The sequence below is a fragment of the Condylura cristata genome, unplaced genomic scaffold (assembly GCF_000260355.1).
Source record: "Condylura cristata isolate star-nosed mole 26May11 unplaced genomic scaffold, ConCri1.0 scaffold00008, whole genome shotgun sequence".
NCBI lineage: Eukaryota > Metazoa > Chordata > Mammalia > Eulipotyphla > Talpidae > Condylura > Condylura cristata.
The window spans coordinates 1453680-1468821 of NW_004567109.1; the positions used below are offsets into that span (position 1 = coordinate 1453680).

At 60.1% G+C, this 15142-nt stretch overlaps 1 protein-coding gene across 1 annotated transcript in view; it reads left to right on the forward strand.

Moving 5' to 3' along the window:
- PARK7 (parkinson protein 7) overlaps positions 1–14608 on the forward strand; it is a 14909-nt gene extending 301 nt beyond the window's left edge. Inside the window, exons 2-7 of the mRNA XM_004678488.2 lie at positions 1462–1571; positions 3481–3582; positions 5679–5738; positions 6823–6892; positions 9776–9862; positions 14183–14608. Of these exons, the coding sequence (XP_004678545.1) occupies positions 1482–1571; positions 3481–3582; positions 5679–5738; positions 6823–6892; positions 9776–9862; positions 14183–14343 (570 nt within the window). The 5' untranslated portion in view covers positions 1462–1481 and the 3' untranslated portion in view covers positions 14344–14608. The remainder of the gene's footprint in view (positions 1–1461; positions 1572–3480; positions 3583–5678; positions 5739–6822; positions 6893–9775; positions 9863–14182) is intronic.
- The last annotated feature ends 534 nt before the right edge of the window (positions 14609–15142 follow it).

The window sequence follows — 15142 nt, forward strand, 5'->3', positions numbered from 1 at the left end:
GTCCAGGCTCGGCTCCCGGGCGCAGGTCCCTTGAGAGCCGGCCCTGAGCGCTGACAGCCCCCGGGCTCCCCCAGCTGCCCCTCTTCCACTGTGGGCGTTTGGTCAGGACGTGCAGGTCTTTAGCTTTAGCCCACTCTAGGAGGCACGTCTGGGCCCCACCCCGGCGCAGGCACTCCGAGTGCCGGGCCTTTGATCCGCGCTAGGTGCCCCCACCAGTGAGCCCGTGCGGGCGGCACCCTCGGGCCTGCCCGCAGCCGGGCAGTGGCCTCCTGACGAGCCCCGTTCCCGCGCCAGGCCCACGGGCAGCGGGTTCGCCGTTTCTCCGGCCTTATCACTTTCAGGCTCTTTGGCTGGAGCCTGCACTGGGCCGGTGAGTCCCTTCGGATTCTGCATGACGATGGAGCGGTTGCTGAGCTCACCCGCCACCACCTCTCGCAGACCCCTAAAGAGGTGGGCATCTTCAGCCATTTGCTGAAAACTTCTTCAGCCAAACCCACAGTCGGGGAGGGGCGTGTTCCCTGCTCTGCACGTGACCCCGGCAGGTGGCACTGACTGCGGAAGACATCGCCTGTCACCCTTTCTCTGGGCTCCAGGCCTGCTTTCTTGACGCCTCAGTGAGCTGCCTCCCTGGCCTGCACCCCACCACTGCAGCCCACGCCACGTGCTCGAGGCTGTTGCACTGACCCCTGCTTCGGCCTCCGGACATGCACTCTCACCGCCCCAGGGCACAGGGCTCCTCCCCGAGAAGCAAGTGTCTGGGGCTTCGCCCCATGCAGCCACGGCGCTGGCTTGTCTGGGTTCTTGCGTCCGGCGGCTCATTCCTCGGCCACCCGGGGCCTAAGGTCCGCAAGCAGCGTGTCCACCAGCCGCTCTGGCTTCCCCCCCGGGAGGGCCTGGGTGCCGCCCGTCACACTGCCCTGGCCCAGGAGCAAAGCCCCGCGCCTGGCCCGAGGGGTCGGGGCGCGCCGCCGGGCGGGCTGGCAGCGGGAATTCCCGCCCGTCTTCGCGTTAAAGAGCTGTGGGGCGTCACACTGTTGAGTCCCCGAATTGTGAGCATAGTTATTGGAACTTGAAAAAAACCCACCAAAAGTCTCGGGCTCGTTGCTGCAGAGCTGGGGCTCAGTGCTTCCCCCCTAAAGGGCAGGCATTTCGGGCCAGCTGGCGGCGTGCTCCCCACGTGTGTGTGTGTGTGTGTGTGTGTTCAGTGACTGGAAACCGCCTTGGCCACCTTACGGGAAACCGGGTTCAGGGGACGCGCCCGGGGAGACGCAGACAGGGCTGCACCCCCAGTCGCCGCCCCACGCCGCCACACCAGAGCCAGCTCAGTGCTGCCTTCGCCTTGGGGTGTCTGAGCCGATCCCCAGGGCGCCCTCGCCACTCCGCCTGAAGCTGTTGCTAAGCACTGACTCTCCAGGGGTGCTGTGGAAGCCTTGTGAACCTCTGTGTCTTTTTCTTTTTTAGTCTTTAAACAATACAACATAATGGCGTCAAAAAGAGCTTTGGTCATCCTAGCGAAAGGCGCCGAGGAGATGGAGACCGTCATCCCCGTAGATGTCATGAGACGGGCTGGAGTGAGTCCCCACCGCCTCCAGCCCCCCCCAACATTTTCTTGGAGCTTTAAAAGTCAATTTGCATAATGCTCAGTAACCTTTGTGAAAAATTGCAAGCTGCCTAAAGTACTGCCCAAGAGACCCTAAAGTGACAATCACCCCATTCCTGCCCATATTCAATCCTCTGTCGTTTTGCTGTGTTTCTTCTAGAGCCGTTTTATTTATTTATTTTAAGGATTTATTTTTATGTATGTAATCGTACAAGAGCTGGGGTGTAGGGCAGAGGTGCAGGGGTGGGGGTGAAAGGACTCCCCAGAGACAGTGGGCAGCAGAACAGGCAGATCCACTGACATCCACTGGCGAGGGGGCAGCGGAGAGACAGGAGAGTCTGCTGCAGCCTGTGGCTCACTCCCTGGCTGGGCATCAAACTCGTGCTGGAGTGGTGGGAGACAGCTTGTAGTGCTGAGACTTTAGCCCCCGTGACCCCAGGGAGGGCCTGCACAGATGCTTTTAAGAAGTAAGACATTATCAGGCCCTTTTTTGTAGGTCTTCCCCACACTGTTCCCCTTGCTGCCTGCCCAGAGATAAGGGCTCTCCTCATGTGTGTCTGTGCAAGGGGTTCTTGTGGGCAGCGTCAGGCTACAACTCATTTTGCATGTATGTGTTACAGATCTTTATATTTTTAATTAATTTATGCACACAAGAACTGGGGTACAGGCCAGAACTGGGGGTGAGGTTCTGGATTCCCCAGAGACAGAGTGGAAAGCTGTCTACCAAAGATCTACCAAAACTCACTGCGGAGGGGAGCAGCAGGGAGACAGGAGAGTCTGCTGCGGCCTGTGGGTCACTCCCTGGCCGGGGATGGACTCAGGCCACCAGGGAGGCCTTGTTACAGATCTTATCGACACGGCCTGTAACATGTATAGTGCACTTTTGAACATTGAACAGCACTTAGCTGTTTAAATGTGGTATTCTAAGCATTGATACAAACTTTAAAACTTCCACCAACCCTGTGAGTTAGCCACTGGCACCCTCATTTTGTTCAGACACCAAAAATGTGCCCACACTGTAGAATTAGTGAGTGGAAGGGCACTCTGACCTGGGCATCTGGCCCCCGCCTGTTGACCCTGCCTGAACCCCCCGGCCCCCAGTGAGCATCGGGGCTGTGACCTTAAAATCACCAGCTCGGATCACACCGTGGGAATACACTGCTGTCCCCTCTTCTGGGTGTGGTTCCCCAGACTGCAGTACTGCAACGTTCGTGGGCATTGCCTTGTGCCAGTCTGTGGGGGGTTTTCCAGGGTCTCTATCTAAAAGTGGAATTGCCAGCCAAAAACAGCCCGTGGTTGGCACTGCCAGATGCCATCAGATAGCTCTCCAGAGTTCCAGTGGTTATCACGCCAGCAGGGTATGAAAAGAATATGTTTACCTGTGCTAACTGTTGGTATGTTCACTTTATAAATTTTGGCAAGGTCAAGTAGTATTTCAGTTTTAAGTTAAGAAAACATGGTGCAGCAGACCTCTCCCGTCTCCCCGCTACCCCCTCAGCAGTGGATTTCAATGGATCTACTTTTTCTGTTCCCCACTTTGTCTCTTGAGAATCCTCTCACCCCCTCTGGCCTGTACCCCAGTTCTTCTATGCAAAAAAAAAAAAAGCCACTGAGTTTAAATGGCAACAGTAACTTTACAAGATAGTTTATTAATAAGGTGATCATATAACCTACCAGACCTCAGCGCTGGTGGAGTGGACAGTAGCCAGATAGAGGCCGGGACAGACCGAGCTGTTAGATATATTTAGCTGGGTTCTTCAAGTCAGTATGGTTTTGCAGTATTTCCTGTCGAGTTATTTTAAAACACAGGACAGCTATGAAAATGTTCTTTTAAATTTGTGTGTCGGTGTATGAAATATCCTATGACGTCTTCCTCCTAGATTAAGGTCACCATCGCAGGGCTGGCGGGAAAGGACCCGGTGCAGTGTAGCCGTGATGTGGTCATTTGTCCTGACACCAGTCTGGAAGATGCCAGAAAGCAGGTTCGTAGTCCAAACTTGGAATTGTTCCTTCCTGTGGTTTCTTGAGTGGATTCCGCCGACCATCTGCTGTCCACATCTAAGACGTGTTAGCACAGACTTTCTCTAAGCAGGTGCCTGCACTCTGATCTCTTCCCGCTCACGTGACCCTGGGAGCAGAGGTTTCGTCTCCATGGGTGGCTCGGAGCCTCTTGTGGTCAGCGGAAGCCCTGCTGCACCACGGGTGGTTGGACTGGAGAGGAGTGACAGCTCTCAAGGAGTCAGTCACTATTTCAGATGCTTTAGAACTTTGGCTCCTACCTTTGAGGGTGCCCGGCCCTCGGGGCTGTCACGAGCTGCAGAAGCACCTGCCCCCCGCACCCCGCATCTGCACCCAGACACTCGCATACCTCTCACAAGGTCGGGGCTCAGCAGGCCAGCGGGGCGGAGCTGGGCTTGAGCCTCTGGGAGTGGAGCTGGGCGGGCCGGGAGGCAGACAGAGCCAGCTGGGAGTGTCCCTGGCCTGAGAAGTTAATTCCTGCTAGTAAATGGACATATTGTGAGGACAGAGTGTAGAGCATCACTGCATGCACATGTAAGTTGTGGAAACTTCCTGAGAGAATCAGAAGTGAGAGGAGAGAGTGTCGAGGACCAGCCTCCGATCACGGATTATTGGGGGGCAAAACAGGCAGGGTCCAAAGGTGGGAGTGGCATTGGCAAGCGGAGAGTCCTAAAGGGAAAAAGGGGAGCGGCGCGAGGAAGACACGGGAGTCGGAGTTGGGTGCAAGACTTCCTGCTCATCTTTTTGCAGACCTTTATTTATATTGTGTAGCAAGATTTAGTTACAATAATGCATCAGGTAAGTTAATAATAAATCAGCATAAAAGTTCTAAACGAAGAGGGGAACATGCATCCTCTTCCTGCTACTTTATGGCACACTAGACTGTACATCTTTGTGATAGCTTTCATGTAAACGGATGTTTAACTGTGACTTTAAAGGATCAGGGTCTGGGAAAGGATGAGCTGTTAGCAAGGGATTTAGGAGTCCTAGGGAAGGAATAAATTGTGTTAGCAGAGTCTTCAGTGACAGTCTAAAGAAAAGCTAATGGCTAACTTAAGGCTAGCAGAGAGTAGCAAGAGTGTGTTTTAGGAAAAGGTAAATTAAGAGGAAGTCACATAGTTAATGCATTAAGCAAGATCTGTGTTGATAATGTTAGGAAATTGTCCATGGGTCCTTATGCCCTGGGAGTTATCTAAGATGCGCTTTGTGTTTCAAAAGACCAAGGAAGCTCTCCAGGAGTCTTGATGCTCCGGGGTCTTATCTCTCCAGGAGCTTGCCTTTTGTCTTCAGACAGAGGAATTTCCTGCCCTGGAGCAGCTCAGCTTGTACTTTGCCCAGGCCCGGTAGCCAATTTAGAGCTAAGGCAACCCAGTTACAAACTGAGGTTGCTACAATATTTTTGATATTATGATTATACAAAAAAGGGAGGTCACAACATAAGTTAGCAATGGAAGCTCCGATTTTTCAGAGTGTTCTCTATCCGCCCGGAACTTGTCAGTCGACAGAAGTTGCGTAGTTTGTGTCGAGAGAGAGCACCCCTTGTCTGTTCTTCCTCCTGTGGCACCAGGGCACTCTGGACAGGGGTCACCTGTTTTGTGTCTGCCCACTCGGTCAGAATCTAAAGGGGTACTTCCCAGTTTCGCTTGGTTCTGAACTGCTAGGGTGTGTGTGGGCTTAGCCGTTTACGATGCTGAGTTTGTGCCAGCTGTGCGTTTTGAACCCAAGTTTCCATTCGGTGCGTCAGAAGCCAGGACTTGTCAGGCTGCTGGCCACCTCCCTGCCCGCGCTGCCCCCGTCGGCTGGGCGCCCGTGTGCGTGCAGTGGACACGTGCGCCTACACGCTAGGGCACGCGTGGCCTCCCTGCGGGGCGAGCTTGGCTGTGCCCGCGGCGCACGTCACCGGGCTCGTGGCTGCAGTTTCTGCTACTCAGGACAGAGGACCCGTGGCCGGCGCCACCAGCAGTGCTTGGCCAGCCGCGTGTGTCCAGTGCCGGCGGCCGCTGCAGGCACGTTTCACCTGGAGCGTCTTCACTTTCCTGTTACTTTTTTTGACTTCCAGGGGCCTTACGATGTGGTGGTTCTGCCAGGAGGTAACCTGGGCGCACAGAATTTATGCGAGGTAAAGACTTGGGGAGGGACTTCCGCCGGGCTTTGTCTCGTTTCTGAGGACTCCGGGGAGGAGGCTGTGAATGAGCGAGAGCAGTGACGCTGACCGGTGGTGCCCAGCGTGCGTGGTCAGCGGTTGTGTCTCGGGCTAGAAAGCATTGTTGTTTATAGGTTTTGTGGGGTTTTTTGCACACAAGAACTGGGGTGTAGGCCAGAGGTGTGGGGGTGGGAGGACTCCCCAGAGACAGTGGGGAGCAGAACAAGTAGATCAGCTGAAATCCACTGTTGAGGGGAGTGGTGGGGAGGCGGGAGGGATCTGCTGCGCCCTTGGGATTGCTCCCTGGCCGGGGAGTCGCAATGGTGCTGAGACTCCTCGGCCTCTATGGAGGCCCCGGAGAGTAATTTCCGGGTCATGAATATGTTTTGGGGGGGGGGCTCTTGCTGCTCTCATCTTAAGAGCTTCTCCGTTAACTGTCGGTGTAAGCTGAGGTGCCGAGACAGTTACTGCTGAGCAGGTGGGCAGTCGAGTCTGACTGTTAGATGACTAGCTTTCCCTGTCGAGAGCAGCAGGATAGTCTGCGTAGAAAAGTAAGAGGTGGTCTCCTCGGCAGTTGTGGGTGGGCGCGGGGAACAGGCTCCTGCCAGCGGGTGGGAAGTTGCTCCCGAAGCCACCACTGCTTTCATGTACGGTAGGTGGGGGCGGGGCAGGACGAGGGCGCAGGCACCTGCTGGGCAGCCTGTCGCCCCCATTTTGGACTGTCGCCCTCTGGGCTGTTCCTGACCTGCTGGGGTGCACAGTCCACGCCCCTCCGCTTCTCTCCCTGGGTTTGGCGGCGAGGGTCAGTGCTCCAGGGGAGACTGCGTCTCCCCTCATCTTGAGCCCGCTCCAGGGAAAGGCCCTTGGCTCATAGGGAGAGCCCCGGCTGGGTGCCCAGTGTTGAGTCGTGTGGGTTCCCCAGGTCCGTGTTAGAGATGTAGAGACCCTGGGAAAGGGGCCGGAGCCTGGGGTCGTCGCGGAGGTCACACCCTGCCAGTTCCTTCTTGCAGCCGGCCTGTGGCCTGCGGAGAGCTTGACGCATGTTGGCTTCCTCGCCTAGGCAGCTGCGGTGAAGGAGATCCTGAAGGAGCAGGAGAGCAGGAAGGGCCTCATCGCCGCCATCTGTGCAGGTATGCCGCGTGTCCAGGCGCGGGGGGGGGGGGGCTCCTTCGCACCCCGGTTTTCTTCCAGATGATTTTCCCCTCCTTACGGCGTGGACGGCGCCTGAGCTGGCATCTTGAGCGTGGCGGCGTGAAGTTGCAGGACAGGGCCTTTCTGTGTGCTGCCCGCCGGCCTTTGCGTCCCATGGGCCTGTGTCGCGGCCCGTGTGGGCTGACCTGGGCGGGAACCGGCTCGGGGACTCAGCGAGCAGCTTGCTGCTGCCCACGGCCTCAGCAGCCAGCCGAGCCGCCCCGGCCCGTGACCTCCTGGGCGAGGCCCCAGCGAGCCCGCTGAGCCCGGTGGGGGCTCTCGGGCATGGGGCCGTGGCTCCGCTCGGTGTAGAACAGGCCCACGATGCCCAACGCCATCACCACCCGCTCCTGCTCTGCTGGCAGCTGCTGCCCTGCCAGCCGGCGTCTTTCCCGGCGGCGTGGACAGTGACGAGCAGCGGGGAAAGGCCGCCCTGCCGTTGGTCTCGAGGCTTTGTGGGGAGCAGGGCGGGGCTGCGGCCGGCGCGTCTCTCTCCTCGCCCTCGGCGGCGGCAGTGGCCCTGCACCCGGCGTGCACTGTGGCCTCGGGCTCTGCGCAGTCCCCCGTTTAACGATCGCATGACCCACATGAAAACTGAAGGGGGCCTGAGGCCGGGATGTCTGCGGGTGGGAGGACCCAGGCCACCACAGGGGCAGGCCCGACCTTGGGTGCCGGTCAGCGATGGCCCTTTCACCGGCCCTGGGATGGGCTCTCTCTGTCCGGGCTCTGTGGTCCGAGTAGTATCTTCTCTGGGGGGGGAGGCCGTGGGCCTGTGGGGTGTCCAAGGACTCGGGCTGCATTCCCTTCTGAAAGCCACACCCGGCCTGTTGTCACCACGTGTCCCTGAGGTTGCGGGCCGCTGGCCACCTCTGTCCATGCTCAGGCCAGCGTGGTAGGGGCTGAGGCCTTCTCATCATCCAGGCAGCACTGGCCAAGCACCATCGGCCCGAGCAGCGCTGGCCCCGGCCCCAACTTTGGGGCTCTGCAGGGAGCAGCATGACCTGACCAAGGTGGGTGGCCCAGGTGTGAGATGAGTCATGGGAACAGGTGGGCGGAGGCCCGAGAGGCCCGAATTTCTAGGTCAGCAGTAGACACGGATGACCCCTGGCGCTGCAGTCAGGAACTGGGAGCCTTGGCAGTGCTGAGAGGACACTGGCTCAGCTCCTGTGTGGCATGGGGATGAGAGACAGGTGAAGGGGGACCGTCTTGAGGGGTAAATGAAGTAGGATTCATTCTGGTGGTGGGGCGCTCTGGACCGGGACGAAGGAGCCGGCCTGGAGAGGGCCGTGGCCTGCTGTGCTCCCCGCCAGTGGCCACACGGTGGCACTGTAGGCTCTGTCCCAGGCGGCCCGGAGCCTGCCCAGGCGCCCTTACTCCCTGCTCAGAGCGGGGCCAGCATTTCCTCGTCAGGATTTCAGTAATGGGGTGATTCAGTGGCGCCCCCAAGCCCCCAGATAGGCCCTTGAGCCACAGAAAGCATCTTTGTCTCCCACGGTGAGTCGGGTGCCGAGAGCTCCTGCCCGCGTGCGTCGGCTTGCGCAGGGCTGAAGGCGCAGGCCGCAGACTGCTGCTCTCGCCACCGCACCGCCTCGTCTCAGGTTTGCCGCAGCATGCGCTGTGGTTGGCATTTCTTGTGATGTCACAAAATAGGAGTTAAAGATAGTTGCTTAAGCTCTTCTACCAAAAATTAAGTGATAGCTGTTCAGTTTTCGAGATGTGACAGTCCGGCGGAGAGAGACGTCGGGCCGTTGGAGGCTTTTGATTAAGGAGACAGCGAGGGCCCCGGTGAGGCTGACCCTGGAGAGGCGGGAGCTTTGACCTTCCCGTTGGTCGTAGCCGAAGTGCCTGCCGACATGACACTTGGTGAAGCTGAGCCGTGTTGCCCGTGAAAGCCCACGGAGCCCAGTGCTCAGTCGGGCTGAAGCCCCAGTGGCGGGCTGCGTGGGGGTCAGGTCACGGCCCTCAACATCTGGGCACGGCAGTGTCGCGACGCACGTCTTTTTGGCTGTGACGTGAGGCCTTTGTATTTTTCGGGGGCTTGTGGAGAAAAGGTGGAGGGACTGCTTTACAAGTGTCTAAAGACTTACTTATTTTTGTGAAGAACTGAGGTACAGGCCAGAGGTGGGGGGCTGAGGGGATTCACCAGAGACAGAGTGGGGAGCAGAACAGGTGGGCCCCACTGCTGAGGGAGCAGCGGGCGGGTCAGGAGAGGTCTGCGCCCCGGGCGTCACTCCCTGGCGGGGATGGGACTCTGCTGCGGCAGTGATGGCGCTGAGACTCAACCCCGGGGCCCCCACGGAGGCTCTAAAAAGTGTTTTAAGATCATAAGGTAACAAAGGTAAAAAACAGGTTTGTTTTACCCCTCCAAGACTTTGCGGATAGACACGGCAGCCCTCCGGTGTTTGTGACAGACGGGGCAGCTGTCTCCCTCTGCTTCTCCGCAGTCTCCTTCAGGGCGGGGCGGGCGGGGCGCACCTTGGATGGTCTGTACCTGGTTTTCCTTTTGCAGGTAGGCAGAGAAATTTAATACCCCGTGGTGCCCCCCCCACCACACCCACTGCCTGCCCTGCAGGGGCCGCGGTCGGCCTCTTCCTGGGCGTCAGGCAGAGCTTTGCGGCTGCGAAGCAGCTGAGCTCGGGCACGTGTTCTGGGTGCTCGGCGGGGGGCTGTTACGGACACACTTCACCTCTGGCACTGGCAGCGCTTCCTTCCAGCTCCTCCCTGTACGTCAGAGATGCCCCCGCTCTGGAAGAATACCTCTGCTGCTGCAGTATTTCAAACCGGCTTTTCTGTTTGCCTTAAGTTTTTAATCTTTTTTTCAGGTCCCACGGCCCTGTTGGCTCATGAAGTAGGCTTTGGAAGCAAAGTGACAACACACCCGCTTGCCAGGGACAAAATGATGAATGGAGGTAAGCGGACGCTCGTGTCTGGGTGCAGGCAGACCTTGCCGGGAGGCGCCGTCTGTGTTTGCGCAGCGTCCTGACGCGGGGTCGTCCGGCGGGCCCCGCTGGCTCTGCAGGTGCCTTCCGTAGCCACGGGCTGCCCAGGCCACCAGCTGTCCCAGATCCAAAGTGGTTACAAACGCAGCTTAACTCTATAGTATTTCTACTAAATACTCTGCAGCCTGGGGTAAATTTTATTTACTCCTTTATTTTTTAAAGATTTATGTATTTATGCACACAGAACTGGGATGCAAGCCAGAGGTGTAGGGGCGGTGAGAGGATCCGCCAGAGACAGTGGGGAGCACGACAGGCAGATCGACTGAAGCTCACGGCTGAGGGGAGCAGTGGGGAGACAGGAGAGGTCTGCTGCGCCCTGGGGGTCCCGAGCTGAGGCAGCTGTGATTAGCTTCGTAATGCTGCGCTTTAACCCGTTGCGCCACCAGGGAGGGCCCCCTGCAGGTAAACTTTAGACCTTGACAGCAATTTCAGAAAGTGCCCTTTGCCCACAGTCCAGTATAAAATGGACATGGCTCCCGTCCAGGGAGTGCTGAGTGGCGCCTCGTCTGCGCCAGTGACGTGTTGCCTTTACATAGCCAGCCGGACACCTCGGTCTTGTTTATTCGTCTGCTAGTGGGGGAGTAAAAAGCACGTTTCTCTTCCCTTTGTCTTTCCCTCCCCTTGGTAACTTGTTAAAGTGGGTCATTCTGTAGAATTTTCTCTGCATGTCCTCATTATCCTTTGTAGTTTAATATTTTTAGCCAAGTGATATCTGTTAAGTTTACTGTTCTGCACCTTTATTTTATTTTTTTTTTTTAAAGATTTATTTATTTATTCATACAGAACTGGGGTACAGGCCAGAGGCTCAGGGGCGGTGAGAGGCTTCACCAGAGACAGAGTGGGGAGCAGAACAGGCAGATCGACGAAGTACACTGCTGAGGGGAGCAGCGGGCGGGTCAGGAGAGGTCTGGCTCGCCATGTGGTCTCCTCCGGGGCAGGCGGCAGGCGGGAATCGAACTCATGCGGAAGTGGCTTCAGATTCTCAGTGCTGTGCTTTAACCCGCTGCGCCACCAGGGAGGGCCTCTGCACCTTTATTTTAAATGCAACATTTTATCTTTTATTTTGGTAATTTATCAGACACTTCTTTATTCTGTCATTCGTTGTGAGGAGGCTGTCAGGCAGCGTGGCCTTGCTGTCCGCCAGGGTCAGCGGCTTGCAGAGACGTACACCGGACGGAGGCTTACGGGCTGCCCGCCAGCAGCAGCGGAGCAGTCTGACGGCAGCCAGACGCACCACCACGTAGTGCTCTGTCGTTTCAGGGCTGCTCTTGCCTCTCAGCCTGGTGGTGAGCGCCCGGCCAGGGCGCCCTTGTTAGATCAGGGAGGTGGGGCCCTCTGGCCCGAGCATGCAGCAAGGCAGAGACCCCGCGGCTCTCAAGGAGGGAGGCACTCATGTCCTGCAGGGGGTCACAGCGGTCTGGCGAGAGAGCCAGGGATTTGCAGTCAGGCCAGAGAGGCGATGCGGCCGGCGCTCCGCTGGCGAGGGGACAGCGCCCTCTGGGTCTGAAGCCTCAGCGCTCCCACCACGTCAGTAGACAGGACCAGAGGACAACAGGCCCGGCAGCTGTTGAAACACGCTGGGCGTGCTTTCTCTTGTCTCTGTCCTGCTCTGGCTCACGCTGACCCTGGACACCAGACGGGTAGCTCGGGCCTGCGCCCTGCACAGAGCTGCCCCCCGGCCTGGGGGCGCAGCGGGGCGCGGGCACGTGTGCGGGCGGCTTCCCTTGGGGAGTGTTTTCCTCTCAGACTGTTGAACACCGGCATGTCTGGACTCCTGTGTAAGGGATAGTCCAGAGGAAAATACGTTTTTTCATGACGTTGTATTTTTGAAAAATTAACCGTTTTTAGAACAGTCTCAGTTCACAAAGAAATGAGTCACTAAGTTGCCAGCAGAGCTCTCTGGGTGGAAGAGGGTTTCCCCTTTGTGCCCGAGTCCAGCTGGCCTCTGGAAAGTTGCAGGGCGTGGGGCTTAACTTACTCAGCACACAGTGAAGTTTCAGAGGCTCTCGGGAGCTGGCAGGGACGGAATCGGCCTCCCCCTCCGCGGCTGCGAGCGCAGCGCTGGGCTGGGGCCTCGCGCCTGCACACGCCTGCCTGCCTGTGGCTCTCGTCTTGCAGCGCCGCGGCAGGCTGGGGCTGCTCAGGAGCGAATCGGGCTCAGGGGCCCCGTCTCTGGGCGCCCGCACGGCAGGCGTCCTCCCAGAGCCAGGCGAGGGGCCAGGCCGCCCCAGGCCCAGGCAGCTGGCCCTTCCGCTGCCTGCCCGGCTCGTCCAGGCCCCTGCACGCCCTTGACGTCACCAGGCGCCGGTCAGTCACCAGAGGAAAACAAACCTGAAAGTGCTGCTCCTCCAGAAGGTCCTGGGAGGGCGCCGGAGTGGCTTCCGGGGCCTCCCCAGCCGAGCCCTCCTGCGTGTCTCGTGCGCCTCAGGGCCCGTACCGGGCGTGCTGCTGTGCCGTCTCGGGCACCGGCTTTCATCGCGCAGCATCTGATCGTTTCTTGCCTCACGCTCATTTGTGGGTTGCTTCTGGGACCCCGCAATGCCCGCAGGTCACTGTGAGCCTGGAGGGGGGTGGAGCCTGCGTGCAGCTGTGCTCAGGGGCCCCCACTCGCTGCTGCCAGGCCGGCCCCACACCCCGCAGCCTCAGCTCCCTCACCTGTCCCCTGAGATCTCAGTAGCTCCCTGGCCGGCTGGTGGACAGGCTCGGTGAGCTCGGCCGCGTCCCACACCCTGAGTGCAGCCTGGCCGCGGGCCCAGGCTGGAGGAGGGTGAGCTGCTGACTGCCCGCTGGGCTTGCGCTGGGGCCACCCCACCACCACCATCACCACCAGAGGCGGTGGCCGCTGGTCCGGTTGGATTCTCCAGTGATGCCACCCCACCTGCGTGAAAGTGAGGCTCAAGTTGAGAGGCTGCCGCGTGGCAGGCCTGGGGCTTGCACCGAGCTGCGGCCACCGTAGATACAGCCTGGGGTCTCAGGCAGCTATGCCGCGGGGAGGGAGCTGCAGGCCCTCCCGACAGCAAGGGTCTGTGCGGGGGAGGGGGGCAGACGGCGTCTGCATCCTCAACAGTGCCACCAGGCAACGGTGGCCATCAGCCCGCAGCCTCTGCCCTTCAGCCCTGGTGGGAAAGAGCGGAACCTGGAACACCCCTAACCCGGTTCAGCCGCTGCAGCATCTTGCCCATGAAGATGGCGAAGTGGGCTGCTTGGAACCGCCTGCCGCCTCACTGCTGTCTCTGCTGGGGAGCCCCGTGCCCTGGGGTTAGCTGAGCAGGAACCTGACTGGCCGAGGCGCCGTCAGTGGGGTTCAGCTGCGCAGACCTCTCCCCGCTGGAAGTGCCCTGTGCTTCATTCGCGTGCACCGCAGGCTCCAGGCGCACCAGCCTGTCCGCCCGTCAGCCGTCAGCGGTCAGCGCGCAGGAGCGAGGAGGGCTTTGTGTCCCGAGCAGGCGTCTCCTGCGCTGCCCAGGCTCTGGGAGCCGCGTCCACTCAGGATGGGGCGGGACTGGCCTGATCCGCCCCCACTGGGGTGTGCCCCCGGCCCGGCTCCTGCAGGACAGTGGCGCTGGTTTCTCGGGGCCCTTTGGGGGGCCCCATCACTGAAGGCCGGCAGAGGGAAGACGCCAGCGGGGAGCCCTCCCCAGCATGTGGTAGCACCGAAAGAGAAGTTCCCGTGACCTTCTGAGTTCTTGACTAGATTTCTGGCAACATTTTGACGAGAAATGAGGAAAACCGAAAGAGGTTTATTTGCGTGTGCAGCCACGTACACAGGCGCCCGGGGACAGGTGTCGCTGAGCAGGCCTCGAGCCGCCCTGACCGGGCGGGGTGAAGGGCTTGGGGGAGAGGATGGCCTTGGGACAGCGGGGCGGGGGGCTGGGGGCCTGGGGGGACATGGTGTCTGGGTGCAGCGGCAGCGACCACTTCGGGGCCCCTCTCCCCGCGCAGCAGCCCCCGGTGGGCGACGCGAGTCCCTTCAGGGCCGGTGTCTGGGCAGCTCGGGCGTGGGCGGCCCCGTGCCAGTTCTGGCCTTGTGCTCCGTGGTGGGGCGCCAGCAGGTTCCGTGGCCGCCGCCTCCCCCTCGCCCGGCGGCAGCGTCTTCAGCGCTCCCTCCCTGTGCTGTCCTGAGCCGGGCCCTGTGCGTGGTTCGGAAGTGCTGGTGGTGCCCTGAGGCGGGTGGCTGTGCCCCACAGACTGGGCGGCCCAGCAAGCGTCACCTTTTGTCTGTCCTCGAAGGTCATTACAGCTACTCGGAGAACCGCGTGGAGAAGGACGGCCAGATCCTCACCAGCCGGGGGCCCGGGACCAGCTTCGAGTTCGCGCTGGCCATCGTCGAGGCGCTGAGCGGCAAGGAGGTGGCCGAGCAGGTCAAGGCGCCGCTCGTCCTCAGGGATTAGCGCAGAGGCGGTCCAGAGAGGCTGTCGGGCCCCTCACCTGGTGGGGGTGGCGGGGGCAGGGCGTCCTCCCTTTCCCCAGAGCTGCCTGCGCCCACGCGGGTCCCCACTGAGCCTGCCCTCGGTGACCGCCACTTGTCCTTCATCGGCGTCCCTGGCGGCCGAGTGAGTGGGCGACGTAGCTGCTTGAGCAGAGCGGGAGGGTGGGGAATTGCCTGCGCCCCTTACCGTCTCTTTAGTGTGCTATTAAAGACACCGTGAAGCCGGCTGTAGTGGTGCATTTGTAAACCAGCTCCTCACTGCGGGCGGGGCTCACTTGCCATCAGCTTGCATGCAGGCCGAGCCCCTGTCCCCCCAGGCGACCGGGCAGTGGGGTGCATGGCTGGGCAGCCAGGCCTCTCGGGTACCTGTGACCATGGGACCCGGGGGGACCCTCAGCTGATGAGACTCATCCTGGGGCCCGTCACGCCGCCTGTGTCCTGTGGGCGCAGGTATTCAGGAGAGGCCTGGCACTGCCGGCAGCCACGCCGGCTCCTTGAGGATGACCCGCGTCCAGAGCGCCTCGCCCCTCCAGGGCCAGCAGCTCCTTGAGGATGACCCGCGTTCAGAGCGCCTCGCCCCTCCAGGGCCAGCAGCCTCCCTCTGCTGTGTGCCCACAAAGCCACTGCTGGGGAACGGGAGGGTGAGCGCTCACCTGGGGCCGCCAGTGGCTGACCCTGGGCAGACGGCCAGCAGACCAGCAGACGTTGCGTTGCGGTGGGACCTCACAGTGGGGCTGGGTGCAGAGGGCGGGGCCGGAGTG